An 18451-nucleotide genomic window follows, 5' to 3' on the forward strand; every position below is an offset into this window, starting at 1 on the left:
GCACAATGAAAATACAGTCACAGAACCCTAGAATAGTTTGGGTTGGAAGGGACTTTCAAAGGTCATCTAGTCCAATCCTCTGCAATGATCACAGGCATCTTCAGCTAGGTCAGGTTGCCCAAAACCACATCCATCCTGGCCTGTAACATCTCCAGGGATGGAGAATCCATCACCTTTCTGGGCAACCCCGGCCAGTGTTTTACCACCCTTATTGTAAGGAATCTTTTCCTCACATCTAGGTTGAATCGCCCTTCTTTCTGTTTAAAATCATCACCCCTCATCCTGCCCCAACAGGCCCTACTAAAAAAGCCTCTCCCACTTGGAGGCTTGGAAGGCTGCAGTAAGGCCTCCGTGGAGCCTTCCCTTCTCCAGGCTGAACAAGCCCTGGTCTCTCAGCCGTTCCTCATAGGAGAGCTGCTCCATCAAACATGACTGTTGATAAACATTTATATCTAAAAATTTCAAAGAGAGAAACAAATATGCAGCTAGCAAAACTATAACAGCACTCAACACTTCAGTGTTCTGAATAAGTAAGCCCCTGGATGTTTCCTTTCGGCTGCACAGGGGGCTGGATCACCCGCTACACATGTGTTTACCACAGCTCCCGCAGGCAAACACACCAAAATGGAGGACGGACACCCGGAACAGAAAGAATGGAACACTCGGGAAGAGGAGGAGCCGCTGGCACCGCCCCGGAGGGAGGCCCCGCTGTGCCGGCACATAGCGGCTGACCACGAGCCCTCCCAGCTCCCCTTGCGCCTCTTATTTGCATACCCTCACCTTTGAGCCCCGGAGCCGCCAATCAGCGGGCGTGGCGGCGGGCGGCGAGTGCCGCTCACCTGCTGCGGCAGCGCCGGCGCGACGGCTGATTGACCGGCGAGGGGCGGGGCGGTGGCCTTCTGGTGCGCGGGTCCCGGCGGCGGCTTCCTGGCAGCGGCGGCGCGATGGTGTGCGGGGGCTTTGCTTGTTCCAAGAATTGTCTCTGCGCACTCAACCTGCTCTACACGGTGCGTGGCCGCCGCGGCAGGGGCGCGGGCTGCTCGGCGGGGCCTCCCCTCCCGGGTCTCCCCCGCCTTGCGCGTTCCGCTGCAGACAGGAGAGGGGAGGGCAGGGGGGGAGAGGCGGCTGGGTGTCTGCGGCCTGTGGCGGCCTCCTCTTAGCGAGCTGGTGCTTAGGGTCTGGCAAGTCTCTGGGCCGGGAACGCCGCACGGTTGCAGTCTCTGTCTCGGCGGTGGGGAAGGTGGCACCGGTCAGACCGGGCTTTGTCATTGTGGGGACGTGGCTCCTCAGGATCAAAATCCAGGGTGGATGGGGAGCGGGCGGCACGGCTAGCACTGCCTGCCGGGGGGGAGGGGGTGTCACATCTCCAGCCCCCTTCCCAGCGGTGCCATGGGACCACCCGTTCGTCAGCTCTCCCGAGCCCGACCGGCCGGTGCCCTTTTTTCTTGTCTGGAAAGGTCGCTGCACCAACGCAGGCGTACATGTGGAATGGGTTATTTTGGTTTTCTTCAGCCAAAGCCTGGTGCCGAAATAAGGCAGTTTGGTGAGTGAGAAGGCCTCTGGTAAGCAGGCATCCCCTACGGTGGACCAGCGAGTTACAAAGTCTGGCTGCTTTGGGGTGGTGGGAACATGTGTGAGAGGGGAAAAAGAAAAGTAGTATGCTACATGGAAATAACTGACCTGCCTGGTTTTGTTTGGGCAAGTTGGAGGACTTGTTTTCAACAGATAACAATAAAATTGTAAAATGGTTTGAGTTGGGAGGGACGTTAAAGATCACCTGGTTCCAGCCTCCTGCCATGGACAGAGACACATGATCCTAATCTCCAACTATGGTATAGCTGTGAATTTTTTTTCTAATTATCTATTTTAAAATTACTCATAAGTAGCAAGAAACAGGAGTGTATGTAATGGCTTCCTCTTGCAGCACATTTGGAAAGGTCCTCTAATGTTTCATGTTAACAGCTGTGCTTGGGGGTGACATGGTAGACTGCAGTTGGGGTCAGCCAGTGCTTGCAGGCAGTTTTATCAGTGTTTTTCTGAAAGCACTGCCTGATCTCGAGTGAAGGTGAGAGAGGAGAACAAACAGGTCTAATACTGTTCATCAGAGCAAACAGTTCTCATAGATAGCAGTTACTGGACCTGATGATGATCTCCAGGATGGAGCATGAATGGATGTAGAAGTGCCTCTGTTTAAGCCAGTGTTGTTTGTTATTATATTTTTTGGTACATGAGGTGACTCTCATTCCTTCAGAAAAGGGCAGAACAAAAACCTTGGTATAGGAGAAGTGGACTGTGTTCCTGGAAAATGCTTCTGCAGTATGCTTAGGGATACTCCACTGCCCACTGTGGAAGTCACCTGGGATCCCTGTGATGCTGTGGGTTGCCCCTAGCCAGAACAGAGGGGAGCAGGCAGGCATTGTTTTTTGACATCTGTAGTTGGAGGTAAGTTTAGTCTATGTAGACTGGCATGGTGAAGGTAATTAAAATTGTAGAATAGCCCAGGTGGGAAGGGACCTCAGAAGAGCATCTTGGCCAACTTCCTGTGGGATTACCTCATCCCAGTGGATTGTTATAGGTGAATTGTCGCATTCCAGTTTTGCTTTTTGGTAAACCAGAGGTTAATGCAAGACTTTTTTTTTTTTTCCTTTTTTTATCATTCTCGGTTTTATTTCTGGATCTTTCTACCATAATACATGCAGAAATGTCATTTTGATGTCATGTGGACAGCAGGTGTTTTTCTGAAGACAGGATCAGTTATTCTTAAAGCTGTGTATTAACCAGGTGTAAGGGGTCTCTTAGGTCTTTTGATTGCATTTGGCCACAGCAGGGATGGGTTGATTTTGGGGATCTCTGTAGTTCTTTCTGCAATACCTGTGCAAAGCACCTATGGCCTTAATCTTGTTCTGATGTCTCCCTGACTAGAATTTACTTTGTGGGTGTCACTTGATATTCTTTCATTTGACCTATGCTGAACATATGTTTCTGCTGAGGTGAAGGAATGTGTTTGCATTACAGGAACTGGAATATCCAATCAGTACTGCTTGTGTTGCTTATTAATTATAGACAAGTTGCAAGACTAATGCTTTCAAATTCAGAGTTTCTGGAATAAGTAACATTTAAGGTGTTGGCCTGGTGGAGTTGATCCAACAGAAATCTGGGGGCTTCGCTGTTCTTCAGTTTGACAAAATCTTCACAATACAAGACTTCAGTTGCAAGTGAAATGGGCTTATTTTTTTCCTACCTGGGAAAAAACATGGAAGACAACTAGAGCAAGAACCTCATCACCATCCTCTTAAACAACATCGATTCCCTGTGATAATTGATAAGAGGGGAGTAGTAGGGGTGAGAAGGGATATTAGCTCAAACAGGTAATGAATGTTTTTCTAGCTAGCATTGGTGTGCCTGGATCACATGCTGGGAATGAATTAACCCTCAGAACAGCATATTGGGGGTTACAGTTTACAGTCTGCTTTTCTTTAAAAGACTTCTAGAAAAGGATATTGGAGCTTTATTTTTTTTTTAATTTCTTTTTATTCTTTTTATAGTAAGTAGTACACTAAGGAAAATAGATGTCCTGACAGTAATAAATCCAGCTTAAGGCAAGAATCCAGAAACCCACTAACCTAATTGCTCGCTTAATGTTCTTTTCAGCTGGTACTTGGCTGATGACTTTTGGTTTTTCTCTGTACTAAGTTAATGTCCTTAGGCCCTGATTCTATTTTTAAATTCATTTTATATGAGTAATTCTGGCATCTGTGCTGAGTTGCTGAGTTCAGTATGGTTCCTTATGGGTATAGGAAGAGTAGAGAAAAAGAGACTTGACTCTGTAATGACGTGTGTTGCTGGAATAGTCTTACATGGAAGAACTGCCTGTATTGAAGGACCTTTAAAATACTAGTTTTGGGTACCTGACCAATGTTGTCTTTACTAAATCATATTTACATTTCCTGCTGAATGGCAGATCATACAAACTGTTTAGAAGGTCTGTCCATGGAATTCAGCCAAATTCAAGGATGTGTGTCAGAATCTGCCAGGTATGAGAACCATTGATGCTGGGTCGACCAATATTTGCTCACTTTAACAAGATAAGGATTTCCTTAGGTAGACAGTGATCCTTCCAAGGAAGCCTTAAGTAATTGTGTTGAAGTGAGAACAGTTGATATATTATTTCAAATCAGATTTTCAGAAAGGAAAAGGAAATTACTTATTCCTAGCTAGTGGTGAAAGATTGAAGTTGTAGCTGGGTCACAAGTTAAATACTTAAAAACTAAAATACTGACCATCAGTTCATTTGGATCGTGTGCACTGGGTTTGTCACCCAAGCAGCTACTTAATTGCTGCTGCAGCAGCAAGCATTAACTATTCATTGTGAGGTTGTCAGTATGTAAACATCTTGCATTTATTTTGATGAACAGGTTTTCAATTTCCTTACACCTAGAGGCTGTTTGGTTTCAAATAAAACATATGGTACCTTTACCATTAGAAGTTTGTGTTTCTTAGTAGCACAGAATTTGTTCCCCAAAAGCATCCGTATTTCCTCTTACCACTAGGAAGTACTTTATCAAAGCAGTTAACTTTTTATATTACTTTGCTCTCTGAACCTAATTTTTTTGATTGCCTATTAAGCATCCTGGGTTTTGCATTCATTTTCAAAGCATTGTATTTGAAAGGTGGTGTTTTGATACTTTTCCCCTATCACTGCCGTTTCTCTGGGTGCAGTAATTATTGTCAGTGCAACTAGTGCATTTGTGCTTTCTGCCCTCTTTATCAAAATTGCTTTGCCTGTATTATGGAAATACGCAAAGATGAGTACAGAAATTCTCAGATTTGAACAGCTTGTGCTTAGCTTCAGAGGGTTTTAATAATGTCTGTTTTAAAAGCAAAGTTCCCCATGCAGAGGAGTTGAGCATGTTGCATCTTCCATGCAAATTTGCTACCTCCATCTATTTTTTTGTTGCATAGGGGGAGCCTGGTGATAGAGGCAGGGTGAACATCTGGATTTTCTGGATTTTCCAAGGGAAAGGGGATGTGACTGTTTCTATGTTACTTGATGATTCACGACTGCTGTAGTGGCTGCGTATCATCGGAACTGGATGCTCAGCAGTTTCCTTGGAGCTATTTATGTCATTCTTGAGGACATTTTGAAGGCAGCAGTACAAACTGTGCTATCTAGCCTTAATATGCAGATCAGACAGTGGTACAGAAGCTCCCAGGTATGTGGCATGGAAGGTTAACAGTGGTCATATCAGTGTAGTCTTGTTTGGGTTTATTTTTTTTTTACTGGCTTTTGGGGAAGGTTTCTACACTCGTGCTTGAGAACGCAGAGTGACTACAGCATAAATACAGATACATATTTGAAGACTTTTTGTCAATGTTGGGAATGCCCTCCCAAAAAAGTAGTATAGCTGCTGTGTCAGTTTATAGTCAAAGTGTCAGAGGTTTGTGGTAGCAGGTCAGCATTGAGATATGTGCTGGGCCTGCATGCCAGATATGAGTGGGTTTTGGTTTTTCACTTGTCTTGCACAGAGTGTGTAGTGGCATTTAGAGCTAGGAAGGCAGACTGTGTTTAGTGAAAGAACTGGGGAATGGCAGGATATAGAAGGAGAAGGCTATATGGCGCATAGTATGTTTTGATAATGATGTTTTCAGACATCACAGCAGTGCAGATGAACACTTTAAATCCAGCATAGTTATTGCGAAGCTCTCAGAATGCCTTGTAGCTGAAGTCATTATTTGTGTTCTTTCTACTATTATTTTCATGTTGGGGGAGATGTGTGGAACAAGGATCTGTGGAATCACTAGGCTTCCTGAAAATGTTTTGCAGCTTCTAAAAAAACAAGAACAAGCAAGCAAAAGTAAACATGACAGAACATAGTTGTTCCTGCTACACCAAAGAAAGTATGTGTTTCTGAAGACCGGGGTTGGGGGGTATAAAATGGGTTAAATGTCACTGTCATTTTAACCTTAAAGAAGCTTGTTATATAGTCAAAACCAATTAGATCCTAATTACTGGCCAATAACTTGAAGAACTAGGCCTGAAACTGAAAGAACTGCATTTCATGATGACACAGGAGTGCTGTCTTTCAGATGAATTGCTTATTCCACATCATGTGTCTCAAGGCTGTTCGGTAACCAGACTACTGATCACTTTTCATTTACTTTAGTCACTTAAAGGTGGAAGATTTTTGCTTTCTTGGAGGTACCCAGAGCTTTCCTTACTGCTCAGCCTTTGCTTTCAGTAAAGCTGAAGGAGTACTGTAAAGAGATAAAGTTGCTTACAGCTGTGATAGAAACCGATTTAGCTTAGTCTTAACCTGTTTAAGATGCACCATTATATACTGTCCATACTTTTAATGTGGTGTTTTTAAATGATGTTCAGGGAACCAGAGGAATTGTCTCCTAGATTCTCTATGGCTGTGCAGGAATGTTTGGCCAAGTTGAAGGCAAGGGTGGTGGAAACCTCTTCCTTCAAAATACATACCATTTGAGTTTTAAACTTTAAGGTCACTTTAAAAGAAGTGGAATATGAACTTGCATGTGAAGAGAGAGGTTAGGAAGGATGTGTTTCGTCATGTGTGTAACCTGGCTTAATTCCTGTTCCGTGTCCAGCTTGAAAGCTGTTATGTAAATATTTCCTTTGCTGATACCAGTGTAAATGCTATATAGTCTCTTTACTTGGGAATGGTGAGGATGTATTTCTTGAAATTCGAGTTCAGAAATGCAGTTTTTAAAAGCACCTTTTAGGGCTGAGTTTAGAAGGAAGCGGTGGGAACACTGACTTCTGCATATAACTTCCTTCTTAGTGAGCTGTCCAAGCTAGCTGAAGTAATGAAATGTTGCTAGTTAGTCTAAACAGCAGATTTGTTTGTGGCTTGCTGTTGAAGGAAGGAGGAAGTGGCTTTGGCATTTGAGTAGTTTCTCAGTTGTGTTGTCTAGAGAAATCATTTGTCAGTATCTTGGTTTCTTTTTGTAATGTAGAATATAAGCCTGTGGATAAGCACACAAGGGATGCATGTGAAGAGAAGTACATTTTTCCACTACAGGAGTGAAGGAAATGAGCAGCTGTGTACACAGGAGAACTTGGATTTGAAGAACAGAGCAAATTAGATGAAGTTATTATTTATTTATTTTTTTTAATAGAATCAATGCAGCAGTAACGGGAAAGTAAACCCCACCAAGTGCTGTAAAGGCTAATGCTGTAGCAAGGTTAATAAGTGAACTGGACAACAGGGCAAACTTGTGATGACTTTACCTATGTGATAAAGAAATTCATCTTTGTCTACAAATTCTTATTTTTGAAAGAGCTCTGTGGTTGAAGTGTGTCTGAAAAATAGAATGGAAATTGCTTGAAGTGAAATCTGATCCACTGATCTTGGAGTCCCTAAGAACTTTCCTGTTGCAGATGGGGTAACATTCTGTCTATTGACAATAAGCGTGACTTTTTTTTTCTTTTCCCTCATAGGGAAAAAAATAATTGATCTTCTGATCTTCACTTAGGATTTGTGCTACCATAGGTTTGTTCCAGTAAAGTATTTGCTTCATTTCAAATTGATGAGTTTAAATATTGGGTTCTTCTAAGCCTGTGTTTGCCTGTGTGCTTTTTAAATAAGATTGCTAGGGTTTGTATTGATGGAGAAGATAGTACACAGTAAATAAGGATAGTATACTCGAAATGCTAGCTGTCAGTCCCCCAACATGCACACACTTCCCATGGCTCTGTGTTGCTTATTTGTGGACAGTTTGTAGCATCTGTGTGAGAGACAAATTGCTCCAGCTTGAGACTGTAATAAATACTTCTGCTCCTAATGCCTGTTGGTTTTCTGTGTAAACATGCCTTAAATGAATGAGACCTTCTGAGACCAAGATTAGTACTTGTGTTTTTGAATCTCTGTAAGTACTTCTGAATACTCATTCATTGCTCTTTTAGTGAGACACCTTAATGCTTGTAAGAAGGTGTTCTGTTGATACAGGGTTTAGGAGCTATTTATTGAGGTAGATGGTATGGAAGAGTCCTTGGCCAGTGTTAAACCTGCCACTTATCTGGCTCTTAAACTTTGATTTTTGGTGTGGAGAGCTCTTCCATCATGGAAGAGCTGGCTGTGGTGTGTGGGATGGTTGGTTGGGGGGAACTTCCAGGGCTCATCTATACAGGCTCCTGCTCAGACAGGATCATGAATGCCACTTGTTTGCCAGCTGTGGCTTTGTCTACTGACTCTTGAAAACCTCTGAGAACAAAGTTTATCACCTCTGAGTATGGCACCAAACCACCCTGCTTTGTGCTTAATCTGATGTCCAGTCTGAACCTCCTAAACTGTTGCTTGTGATACTGAGAGGAATTTTTTCCACTGGTTTTGTAATGCACTTTCAGCTTCAGTTACTATTATATTATCCCTTGGCTGCCTTTGTTGCACTAAACAAACCCAGCTCCATCACTTGTTTCTCAAACATCATCCTCAAGGCTCCAGGCCATTTTGGTGACTCTTTCCAGGTTCTCAAATTCCTTTTCAACCTGGGGGGTCGAAATAGGACACGGCATTTGAGCTGCAGTCTCACCAGCATTTGGTTTCCTTTGATTGCTCTCCTTTTGGCTTTTCTGTTTGCAGTGGGAGCAGACTTGGCTCGTATTCAACTTGTAAATCAGATTGATCTTCAGATGTATCTCAGTAAGGTGGTTGTTCAACTGGTCTGTTCCTAGGTTCCACTGAAGCACCTCATGAGCAAGTTTTGCACTTCATGAACTTCCTGTTGGCTTATTCTTCAAGTTTATCAAGGTCCATCTGAGTTGAGTCTATGTTTGAAGAGTCAGTTGCTCTTCCTTGTTTAGTATCATCCACAAATTTTCTGAGAAGCCATTCTGTCTTAATCACCCAGGTTGTTGATGGAAGGTACTGTCGCCCCAGTATCAGCCTTCGTGATGCTCCTCAGGTACTACCAGCTGGATGCTGAGCCATTGATTACTGCTGTTTAAGCTCAGGGGTCCAACCTGTTACTTAGTCTAACAGTCCATTTCTCTAACCCATGTCTCTTCAGTTTACAGTAAGGCTACTGTGGGAAACTGAATCAGTCTTAATCACTGAAAACTGGGTTGCGATTTCATATATTTCTGGTAGATTTCTCAAGCAAATATTTGAAGTGTTATTAACCAAGGCCAGCTTTATATAAACAGAGTTTCACTTGTACTTCAGTCTTCCAAGGATGACGCTGTTATCTTTGGAGGAATTCTGGTGCTCTGATGTGTGGTTTCAGTAAAATGAAATGTGACATTCAAAAGCCCCATAGGGGGTCCTTTTTCCCTTTTTTAACACAGGTGACTTTTAGGGGTTTTTTTTAATTATTATAAGTAAATAAAGCTTGTATGGTTAGAATGTGCATATTACTCATTTAAAAGGAGTTAAGGTCTCTAAGTAATTTTGTTTCAACTACATTTTAGTACAAAGTCTTAGGAGCTTCACTTTTAGAAATACTGCTTTTTAATCCTTGTGTTTCAGACACTGGAGTAAGGCCTGTTGAGCAGCCATTTTTAGTGGCTAAACAGTGCCTAATACTATGAGCCTTGTGTTGTTTTACAGACTTGTAAAACCTCTTCCCAAAACAACTTAAGGGTTTTTTTTCTGTTTGTAGTTGTGTGCATTTGCTTTAGTTTTTTCACATTATGGCACTATAAATCTATATATAGAGAGAGTTTTATTGCACAACATGCAGAGAGTCCAATCCAAGCCTGAAAATGAAGGAATAACTATAATTTCATCTTTTCCTCAAAATACAGAAGAGTCAAGAATTTAATACTAAATCTGTTTCTGGAATGGTTTGTAAGCCTGCAGTCTCCATTTCAGTTTTGAAACACAGTTTTCCACAATTTTTAAGTGGCCACAATTGGAGTAGCCCATTAGTTTGATCCAAGTCATGTGTCTGCCTGTCTGGATCCAGCATTTTCATGTAGCTTGCCAGCCAGAGCCCAGTCACATGGGTCATACTGAATTGCCAGGTGCTTTAAGGAACTGGACAGTGGACAATTTTGTTATGTGAAAGAAGAGGAAATATAGCTTTAGTATTGCAGAGGTAATGCTTGAATACGAGACTAATGGCCCTAAAGCTAGAACGTGATCAAAAGAGATACTAAACTGTTTTATGTTATTTTTCAAAGCTAATCACCCGATTTCTGAACCTCTGCGGTTCAGTAAAGCATTTAAAAGCCAAAATGGCTTTTTTTCCCACTTGAAAACCATAACGGTTCTAGATTCAGTATGTGTCTGTTTCTGTCAGAAGAGCTTTTTTGGGCCAAGGGGGGTTGTGGTAATAACTTTTAGTGTTATACTCAGTGATTTCATTTACATATCATCAGTATAATGGAAGCTGAGGTGAGTAACAGAAGCAAGAAGTAACCAGTACCCTGCAGCTCATGCACTGTGTTTATCCAGTAGGTATTAGGCACAGAATTTGTTTAGGCCTCTCCTTTTAATTTTGATACTTTAACAATAAAACTCATTTAATCAAATTGTTTGAGCCCTGTTATGAAATGAGCAATGCACTAAACAAATACACATTTTGGTATCCTGATAAAAATAAAGATCTGTAGCCATAGCTCAGGTGGAACGAAGAAGTATTGGGGAAAATCACTAAAAGTAAAGTTTCTTCTGCTCTCCCCCCCCTTTTTTTTGTGTGTGAAATAGATTGAAATATAACATTACCTTTGAGGTTTGTTTTTTTTTTTTTTAATGGGAGATTGCTTTGGAGAGCTGTGTAGTGGCAGTGTGAATTCAGCGCTTATAAGTTCTTGCAGAGCATGGGACGTCAGCCAGCACTTTCTGACTGGAAATTGGGTTATACGATTTCTTTTGTTGTTCACCTCTGATGCTTACATGGAAAAATAAACCTTCCCAGTGGTATGAGACAATGAAATTAAGTGAATGGGCATAGATCAGAACAGGTAGGTCTTGCACTTAATTGTCCGATTAGCAAGGCTAATTTTTAACATAATTGTATCAGGAGGTTTACAGCCTTGTGCAGCATGCATTGAGAAAATCTGTCTGTAGCAGGGCCAAGGCTTTTGGTTTTATTTTATTCCCCTTCTACTCCCCCCTGCCCTTTCATTTAGATTTAGATTGTTCTGGTGCTTTGGTTTTAAATAAACATGGTGGTTAAAGCATTTTCTTTAAAAGAAACAAAGACAAATATGAAAGAATCCTAAAACTCTACTGGTATTGAGCAATTCCTTTGAATTTTATATTGTTCTTTTGTCTTTTCATGTGGTAAGAGAAACGTAGTTACGGCAAACATCCTTTTCTTCTTGCAGACTTTCTAAGTTTCTTGTGGGGATTACTGGCTTTTGGTTAAAATGGTTTCGAGATACGTTCCTGTGTGAGCACATGAGAAAAAACAACCCCTGTGTGTTGATCTTGATAAGCATCACTACTTGTTTTGCTAGCTTTCTTGATGTTATCTTAGATTTCCATGTTTCAAAACCAGCATTAGATAGGTCAGTCTTCTAAAAGGTACTTAAAAAACAAAAAAAGACGTGTTTGATAAAGTGGAGGCAAAAATGCTCTGTTGTAGGGTAAGTACACTGAAATGACAAGTTGGACATTCCCTCCCCTTACCACCCCCTGCCCCTTTGAATAAGCAGTAAAATGCCAAGAGATTGTCCTGTTCAAATGGAAACTGGTGAGGAAGTGTAATTTCTTGGTCCGTATTTGTTGTGAAATAAAGCCAATTACTTCAACTAGACCAAGTGCTTACTGTTCTGTGTTTTCTTCTGTTGTTGTTTGGGGTTTTTATATATATATATATATAGATAGATAATGATACAACTTCTGGGTATGTTTTTGGTGAGGTCAGGGTTTTGTAAAGTTAAAACTTGCATGTTGAATTGGTGTTCTTTAACAGATAACGTAATAGGTGATATGTTACACATAGGTCTAACTCTGTTTTAAACAAGAGAGTGTTAGGCATCTTGTGTATTGGACATCTGGGTTGGTTTTCCTGCTGCTTTCTGCTGCTGTACCTCATTATAGATTTCTTTGCAGCTTTTGATGATGGAATCTTCTCCCCCCTCCCCTCTCCCCCCCCCCCCCCCCCCCCCCCCGCCCCTTTTGGCATAGAAACAGGAAAGGCTGGAGCTTCCTGCTCATATAAACAATAAATCCGAGTAAGTTAACTGGGACAGATTCTGCCTGCCTTCCCTGAATACCATCTCTGAATTAAAGCTGATGATTTTTAGTTTATTTGTCAATTCCATTATAAGCTACACTTGAGTTTAGTGTCTCTAGTCAGTCACAGAGAGTGCAACATGACTTGACTTGTAGGTGGATTAAGTTGCAACAACTTCACATTAACAGTGTTGAAGACTAAAAATGTGTGCCTTAAAACATCTGGAATTGAACTTCTGTGATGAAGTGGAGGATAGATTTGTTTAGGGTTGTACTTCTCTTTGCACTGGAAATTAAAATTGTACCTTTCTAATAACTTAACGGAATGTGGCTATTTATAGATTAAGCCTCTTTTAATGTGCAGACTAACTCTTTGTTTTCTTTTTCCTCCAGCTGGTAAGCCTGCTACTGATTGGAATTGCGGCATGGGGAATCGGCTTTGGCCTCATCTCTAGTTTCAGAGTTGTTGGAGTAGCAATTGCAGTAGGAATCTTCCTCTTTTTTATTGCCTTAGTGGGATTGATTGGTGCTGTGAAACATCATCAAGTATTGCTATTCTTCGTATCCTTCTCATGAACTGCAGCTTGGTACAACCTGCTCTGTCAGCTGAGACTGATGTGGAAGGTGCTTCCAAAACAGAATAGAAATTCACAATCTTATTTTGGTCAAGTGCAGTCTAAATTAAACTTCCTTCCCATTTAACCTTCTTTCTTTTCTCCCTTGTTTGTTCGCTGAAGACAGAAGTATCCATGTCTCCTTTTGAAAAATGAAAATATTTCAATTTTTTGAGAGCTTTTTATGATGGTTCACTGTGTGCTTTGTATTGTGTGCTCAACCCTGCACCAAGCTAGAGTAGATGCGTTAGTGATGTTTAACAGTAGAGAAAGGTGATACTTCCAGATAGCGAGCTGGTTGTAGCGGCAGGGGAACGTTGGTAGTACAGGCTGTCAAGAAACACTTTATTTTCATACCTAGGCTTTAATTGCAAACCCAGGCTACAAATGAGCACAGGCCTTCTCAGTGTGCTTTGCTGCCACTTCTTCCATACTGACACTGTGTAAAGTCTGTTGTGCTGCCTTGCACAAGATTGATCTGTTTGAATGAGAAAAGAGGTTAACCAGATAATTCTAATTTTTCTGGTTGTGCTCTATGAATAAGTAGTGACCTCCACTTTACAAGCAGTTGAGGTGCATGCGATAAGTATCTGCCTCTGAAGACAGAAGCCAAATTGTGAAGACAGTGCCTGACTTTCAAAGCATGATCTTTAGTATCAAAGTTTGTTCTTTATTTTGTACTGGTTTTAGATGCATTAATCCAAAAGTATGTGAAGCTGTGTTCCAAAAGCAACTCACTTTTTTTTACCTAGGCTAAAGTTATCTTTTATAATTAATTACAAGACTCCGTCACTGAAGAAATAACCCAACATATTCTGAGTATGCAATACCTAGAAAAGTATTTTGAAATGACAACATGAGTACCTAAAGCTGAAGAAACTGGCTGTAGATTTTTTTTCTCTCTCAGAGCTCCTTTTATTAACCTCTCTGCTCATGTTGTCTTGTTAGGCAAGAAACACCTAACCCAGAAATACCTGTGTATAGTTGTAGCCAAAAAGAATATATGGTGATTGAGGCCTGGGAATATATTTGGGTCATCTTTTCCTCAACCAGATAGAATTTACTCCCATAATTCTTTGTTTCAAAGGACTTACTTCTTATTTCATTGGATGATAATACCATTAGGCCTATGTGTTATAAAAGCAAAATTAATTAGAGAGTATATCCTTAACTACTATTTCCAGTACATGATTATTCTTTTGCTAGTCTTTATTGTCCAGTTTTCTGTCTCCTGTGCCTGTTTGGCACTAAACAAGGAACAGCAGGTAAGAAAAGTTTCCTGACTTCTTGGTTATCTGTAGCATAATACTATAAACATATAGGTACACACATTATGTAGGCTTCCACAAAGTGAGGAGAGCATGTTTTAAGAAAAATCAGCATTATCCTTTTAAGGACTAAACCTTAAGCGGTGCTTGGCTCTGGAAACTAGAAAGAAATACATGTATCTGGGTCCTAAAATGACTTCCACCTGACTTCTTTTATCATTTTAATTTTAAACGATAAAACCAGAAAACAATAAAAAACCCCAGACAAGCCTTTCTGTGTAGGTTTATGGTCACAGGTGTAGCAGTGTGATGTTTCGACTCTGTATCATGTGTTTAGCAATTCTAGATAAGCTGATGAAATCTACAGTAATCATAAAGTAGAGAAGATAACGCTATCGAATTGTTCTTGTGTAACTGAAAAGTTTGTAACTATATTAGGAACTGAGGTGACCCTGAAGTGTCAAAGTAAAACCAGCTTCCATGGGGTATGGAGAATAATTCTTACCTCATAAGTAGCAGGCAAAGGTACAGTGACTAAATCAGCTTTTACATGTAAGTGCATTCTTTGATTAAAGTCTGAGCAGACCCGGTTAGATCAGTTACATGTCCCATTACTAGTGCACTTGTTGGATTTAGGGGGGAAAAAAACAGAAAAGGAAGAAAATTAATTAAAACCATGCATGTGCTGCTGCTAGGTGCTGCTGTTTCATTAGCTAAACAGGCTGTTTGAACATTCAAGTCATTATTTACTATGTTATCCTGTTAGACTTCAGGCTCTGAATGTTTTAGGGAATCATCAGCCTGGCCTACTGTATTGGTTTCTAGTGAAATGTGAAACAGTTCAATTAATAAGTTTTTGTTTATGCCTTCTAGAGTCAACTTCTAGAGGTGGGATGGAATAACACTAACAGTGCGAGAACAGACATTGAGAGAAATCTGAATTGTTGTGGATTCAGAGTTTTTGATCTGAATGAAACCTGCTCCTCTGTAAGTTCTCCAAGTGTGTGTGTGTGTGTGTGGGGGGGGAACTTTTATTGTGTTTGTCCAGAAATGTAGAACTGTTTCTGCAGAAAGCAGAGATTTGCAGCGTGTAAGATAGCTGTTACAATGATACTAAGCTCTTTTGTTAACTATTGGAAACATAATCACAGAGCACTCTGCAAAGGTCATTTATATACTGGCTCTTTTGGAGCCTTCCAAAGCTGCTGGAGTTTTGTTCATGGGTGGCAGTCTTCTCTAGAGCTAACTGGATGCTTTCAATCAATGAAGTGTTGTCAGAAAATGGAGTACAATTCTCTGTCTGCTACAGGATTGCTTTAGAAGTCACCAGTGTCAACCATGTGCACCAATAATAGAAGAATATTCTGGAATGGTTCTGAGATTTGTTGGTGGCATAGGACTCTTCTTCAGTTTCACAGAGGTGAGTAGAACGTTAGAAAATGAATGCTCTTCCTACACTTCTAAGACTTAATTTTATGAAACAATTAATTTTAGGGTTTTTTATGAAACAATTAATTTTACTCCCAGTACTATTTTGGGAGTCAAATAATTAGGTCAGATATTACTAGGCTATCAGCTTGGTGTAGGGCTTGTCTTTTGCAAAAGTATTGAACTTTGTTATTTATCTACAAAGCATGATTAGGAACCACATTAAAATGTGTTGCTGTAAAGTTTAGGTTTTGCAGACAGTTACCTATTCAGGTTTACCATTCTCCAAAACTAGTGTCATTGCTGGAACTTGTGCCCCTGTTCTTCCCACTTTCTGCCACCTGTGCACACACAGGTCTCTGGTTTGGGGATTTATTTATTTTTGTGCCTCCTGTAGTGCAAAGACACAGTTTTATGATGAGTGAACTGTATTTAAAACATCAAGTTAAAAGGTCTTTGACTCTTTGCTTTAGTGATGATACATACTGATCAGTGGATAAAAATCCTCGGAGTAGTTATTTTGTAACCCACAGTAGAGCATGTCAGAATACTCCTTGTGCTTCTTAGTACAGTTCTAAGAAGGTTTATAGACAATTACAGCAACAGGGGGGAGAGAGTAACTAAAACAGAATCACTCTGACATCTGCCCTCAATTTCACTACTAAAATGTGAAGCAGCTGGGAGCTGCAGTGGTAGCTGAGGGGAATTACAAGATTTGAAAGTAGAAAAATAGCCTTGTAGTTAAGTGGTAACTGTAGAATAAAACAATTTGGAGGCTTTGTTTATTGTTACACTAAAACCACGTTTATGAACATGTATCACGGTGGCGGGAGAAGAGCATAGTTTAATGCTAGAAATGCCTGTGGGAAGTACTTTGCACTGCATTGCATATATACTTTTTGCATTTTGTTTTGTTGTCCTCTCTGCTGGGTGTGGGTTCTTTCTGAGAAGGTTCATTCTTTTTTCTAATTAAGAAAGCTGGTGTGCGGTTGTGCAGTTTTACCAGTAGTAAAATATCCTAAACTGGTGTGCTGGAAATTCATTGTTGGGATTTTAAGTTTAAAACAGATTTTGTAAAAATGGGAGAAGATGGGGTGGAGACCCTCTACTTAATAATATCTTTGGTTTTTGCTTTCAGATTCTGGGCGTCTGGCTGACATACAGATACAGGAACCAAAAGGATCCCCGTGCAAACCCGAGTGCATTTCTTTGAGGTTTATAAAGGACTGAATTTTCTCTCTGTACTTTCTACTTCAAAATACTGATTCTCTATAGTTTGGTATTTCTCCATGGTATGGATTCTACATGTTCCCAAAAGAAACCTGTTATTTCCATGAGAAATTTGTAGTTTTCGTATTTAATTTTCCATTATTTTTCTTCTAAGAATCTGTATCTTGAAGTAGACTAGTGTATTCAGTAGCTGGGCAGAGTCAAATTGCTGCTCTGAGCAGGTTAAATAGCTCTGTTAAGGCTTTGGTGTGATGGATCTGATGAACTCTATACAGTGAGTTTTACAGCACTACTGGCTTCTCTGGTGTCTCAAAAACCCCAGAAGTGTTTCCTGCTGTATTTATTGATTACAGAAATTCACATGATTTCTCATTAAAATGATAAAAATATGTGGTGGATGGTTGGACTGTATGATTTGGTTAGGCTTTAGGATGAACCATAGTCAAATTTTTTGTCTACCACTTTACTGTTAAGGTAAAAATAGAACCTGAAGATGTTATTTTCTGTAGTGCACGTAAGTGTATGTTAATGACTACTGTAGTCTTCACCCCACCCCTTTCCTGTATGTTTTGGCTTTCTTGTAGCTTTAGAATTTTGTTGAGAATAAAAAGAATTCTTTACTTTTTAATGAATATCTTCACTATGAGAGCAATGAATGAAGAAAATCAGAAGAGTATAACCTGCAGCTGATTAATTTGAAACTTTATTTTTTTTTCCCTTTCCAATAAGTGAATGAAGTTTGGTATTTGCACAACATCAGAATCAATAGTGATCTGTCATCTTTACTGTAAGAAACTTGATGTCTGGAAAAGTTGTTGTACAGCTATTTTTTTCAGGTGGTGTAAAATTATTGTTGTAGTATCTCAGCGGTGTGTATTCCTCTGTCATCCAGCTAGCAGTCTTGATTTCATGAGAGATTGAATGGTGTGTAAAAAAAGTAAAAAAAAAAAAAAAAAAAGGTGAAAATGTTACGGTTTCCAGTAGTTTAATTCTTTTCTTTGTTTTAAACAAAGTTAGAATGGTGTGTTATCAATGTAGTAAGTGTTGTCTGAGCTGAAGGAAAGCATGGTCCTTCTTCCACCCTTTGATAGAAGCGATACGTCAGCTGCAACACCAGTCATCTGAACACCTGAGGTACACAATGTTCTGTTTGTTTTTAATCATGCTGGATTGCAGACCTCCACTGCACCTTTTTCTTCATTCAGTTGCTGCCACTGGTGTGGTAGGCAGCTGCTGTAGCCTGAAAGAGAGCTCTGGAAGAAGAAAAAGGGAAGAGTATTAAGGCCATCTGCCAAGGAATAGAGCAACTGAGTGAGGTGGAAAGGAAGACAGGGCAGATGGAAGTGGATTCTCTCTCATACAACCTCCCTTTACTAGGGAGATGTCTCCTGCAGAGGAGGCAAAAGAAGCTGAAATACATGCCCATCAGAATGCTGTCAGGCTTTTATGTGCCCAGTGCTCCCAAAGAAGAAATTGTCTGCAGGTTTCAGAGGGGAAGAGTTGAACCTGAAAGCAGAGGGATTTCAGAAGTTGTTAAAACCAGCTTCTCTTCAGGTGTAGCCGATTCTTCAACACCTGCTGTCAGCGCCATCTCCTGGTGCTTGGTCAGTGAATTACTGCTTTTATATGCTGTGTTGGTGGCCGTTTCAAGCACATGCTTGAAAGTTCCATGTAAGTGTCCACTCATGTACTAAAAAAACCTTAAAAGCCTTCAGAATATTACTGAAGTATAATGTAAATGTATGCAGCTTTCCCCTGTTTGCCA

General features: G+C 40.5%; 1 protein-coding gene across 1 annotated transcript; it reads left to right on the forward strand.

Moving 5' to 3' along the window:
- Positions 1-778: 778 nt before the first annotated feature.
- Positions 779-17318, forward strand: TSPAN13 (tetraspanin 13). The gene is made up of 6 exons (XM_065666261.1): positions 779-1007; positions 12540-12707; positions 13945-14025; positions 14902-15015; positions 15338-15448; positions 16595-17318. Exons 1-6 carry the CDS (start codon positions 945-947, stop codon positions 16667-16669), a joined length of 612 nt encoding a protein of 203 aa, XP_065522333.1. The 5' UTR covers positions 779-944; the 3' UTR covers positions 16670-17318.
- The last annotated feature ends 1133 nt before the right edge of the window (positions 17319-18451 follow it).

The sequence above is a fragment of the Lathamus discolor genome, chromosome 2 (assembly GCF_037157495.1).
Source record: "Lathamus discolor isolate bLatDis1 chromosome 2, bLatDis1.hap1, whole genome shotgun sequence".
NCBI classification, from domain to species: Eukaryota; Metazoa; Chordata; class Aves; order Psittaciformes; family Psittacidae; genus Lathamus; species Lathamus discolor.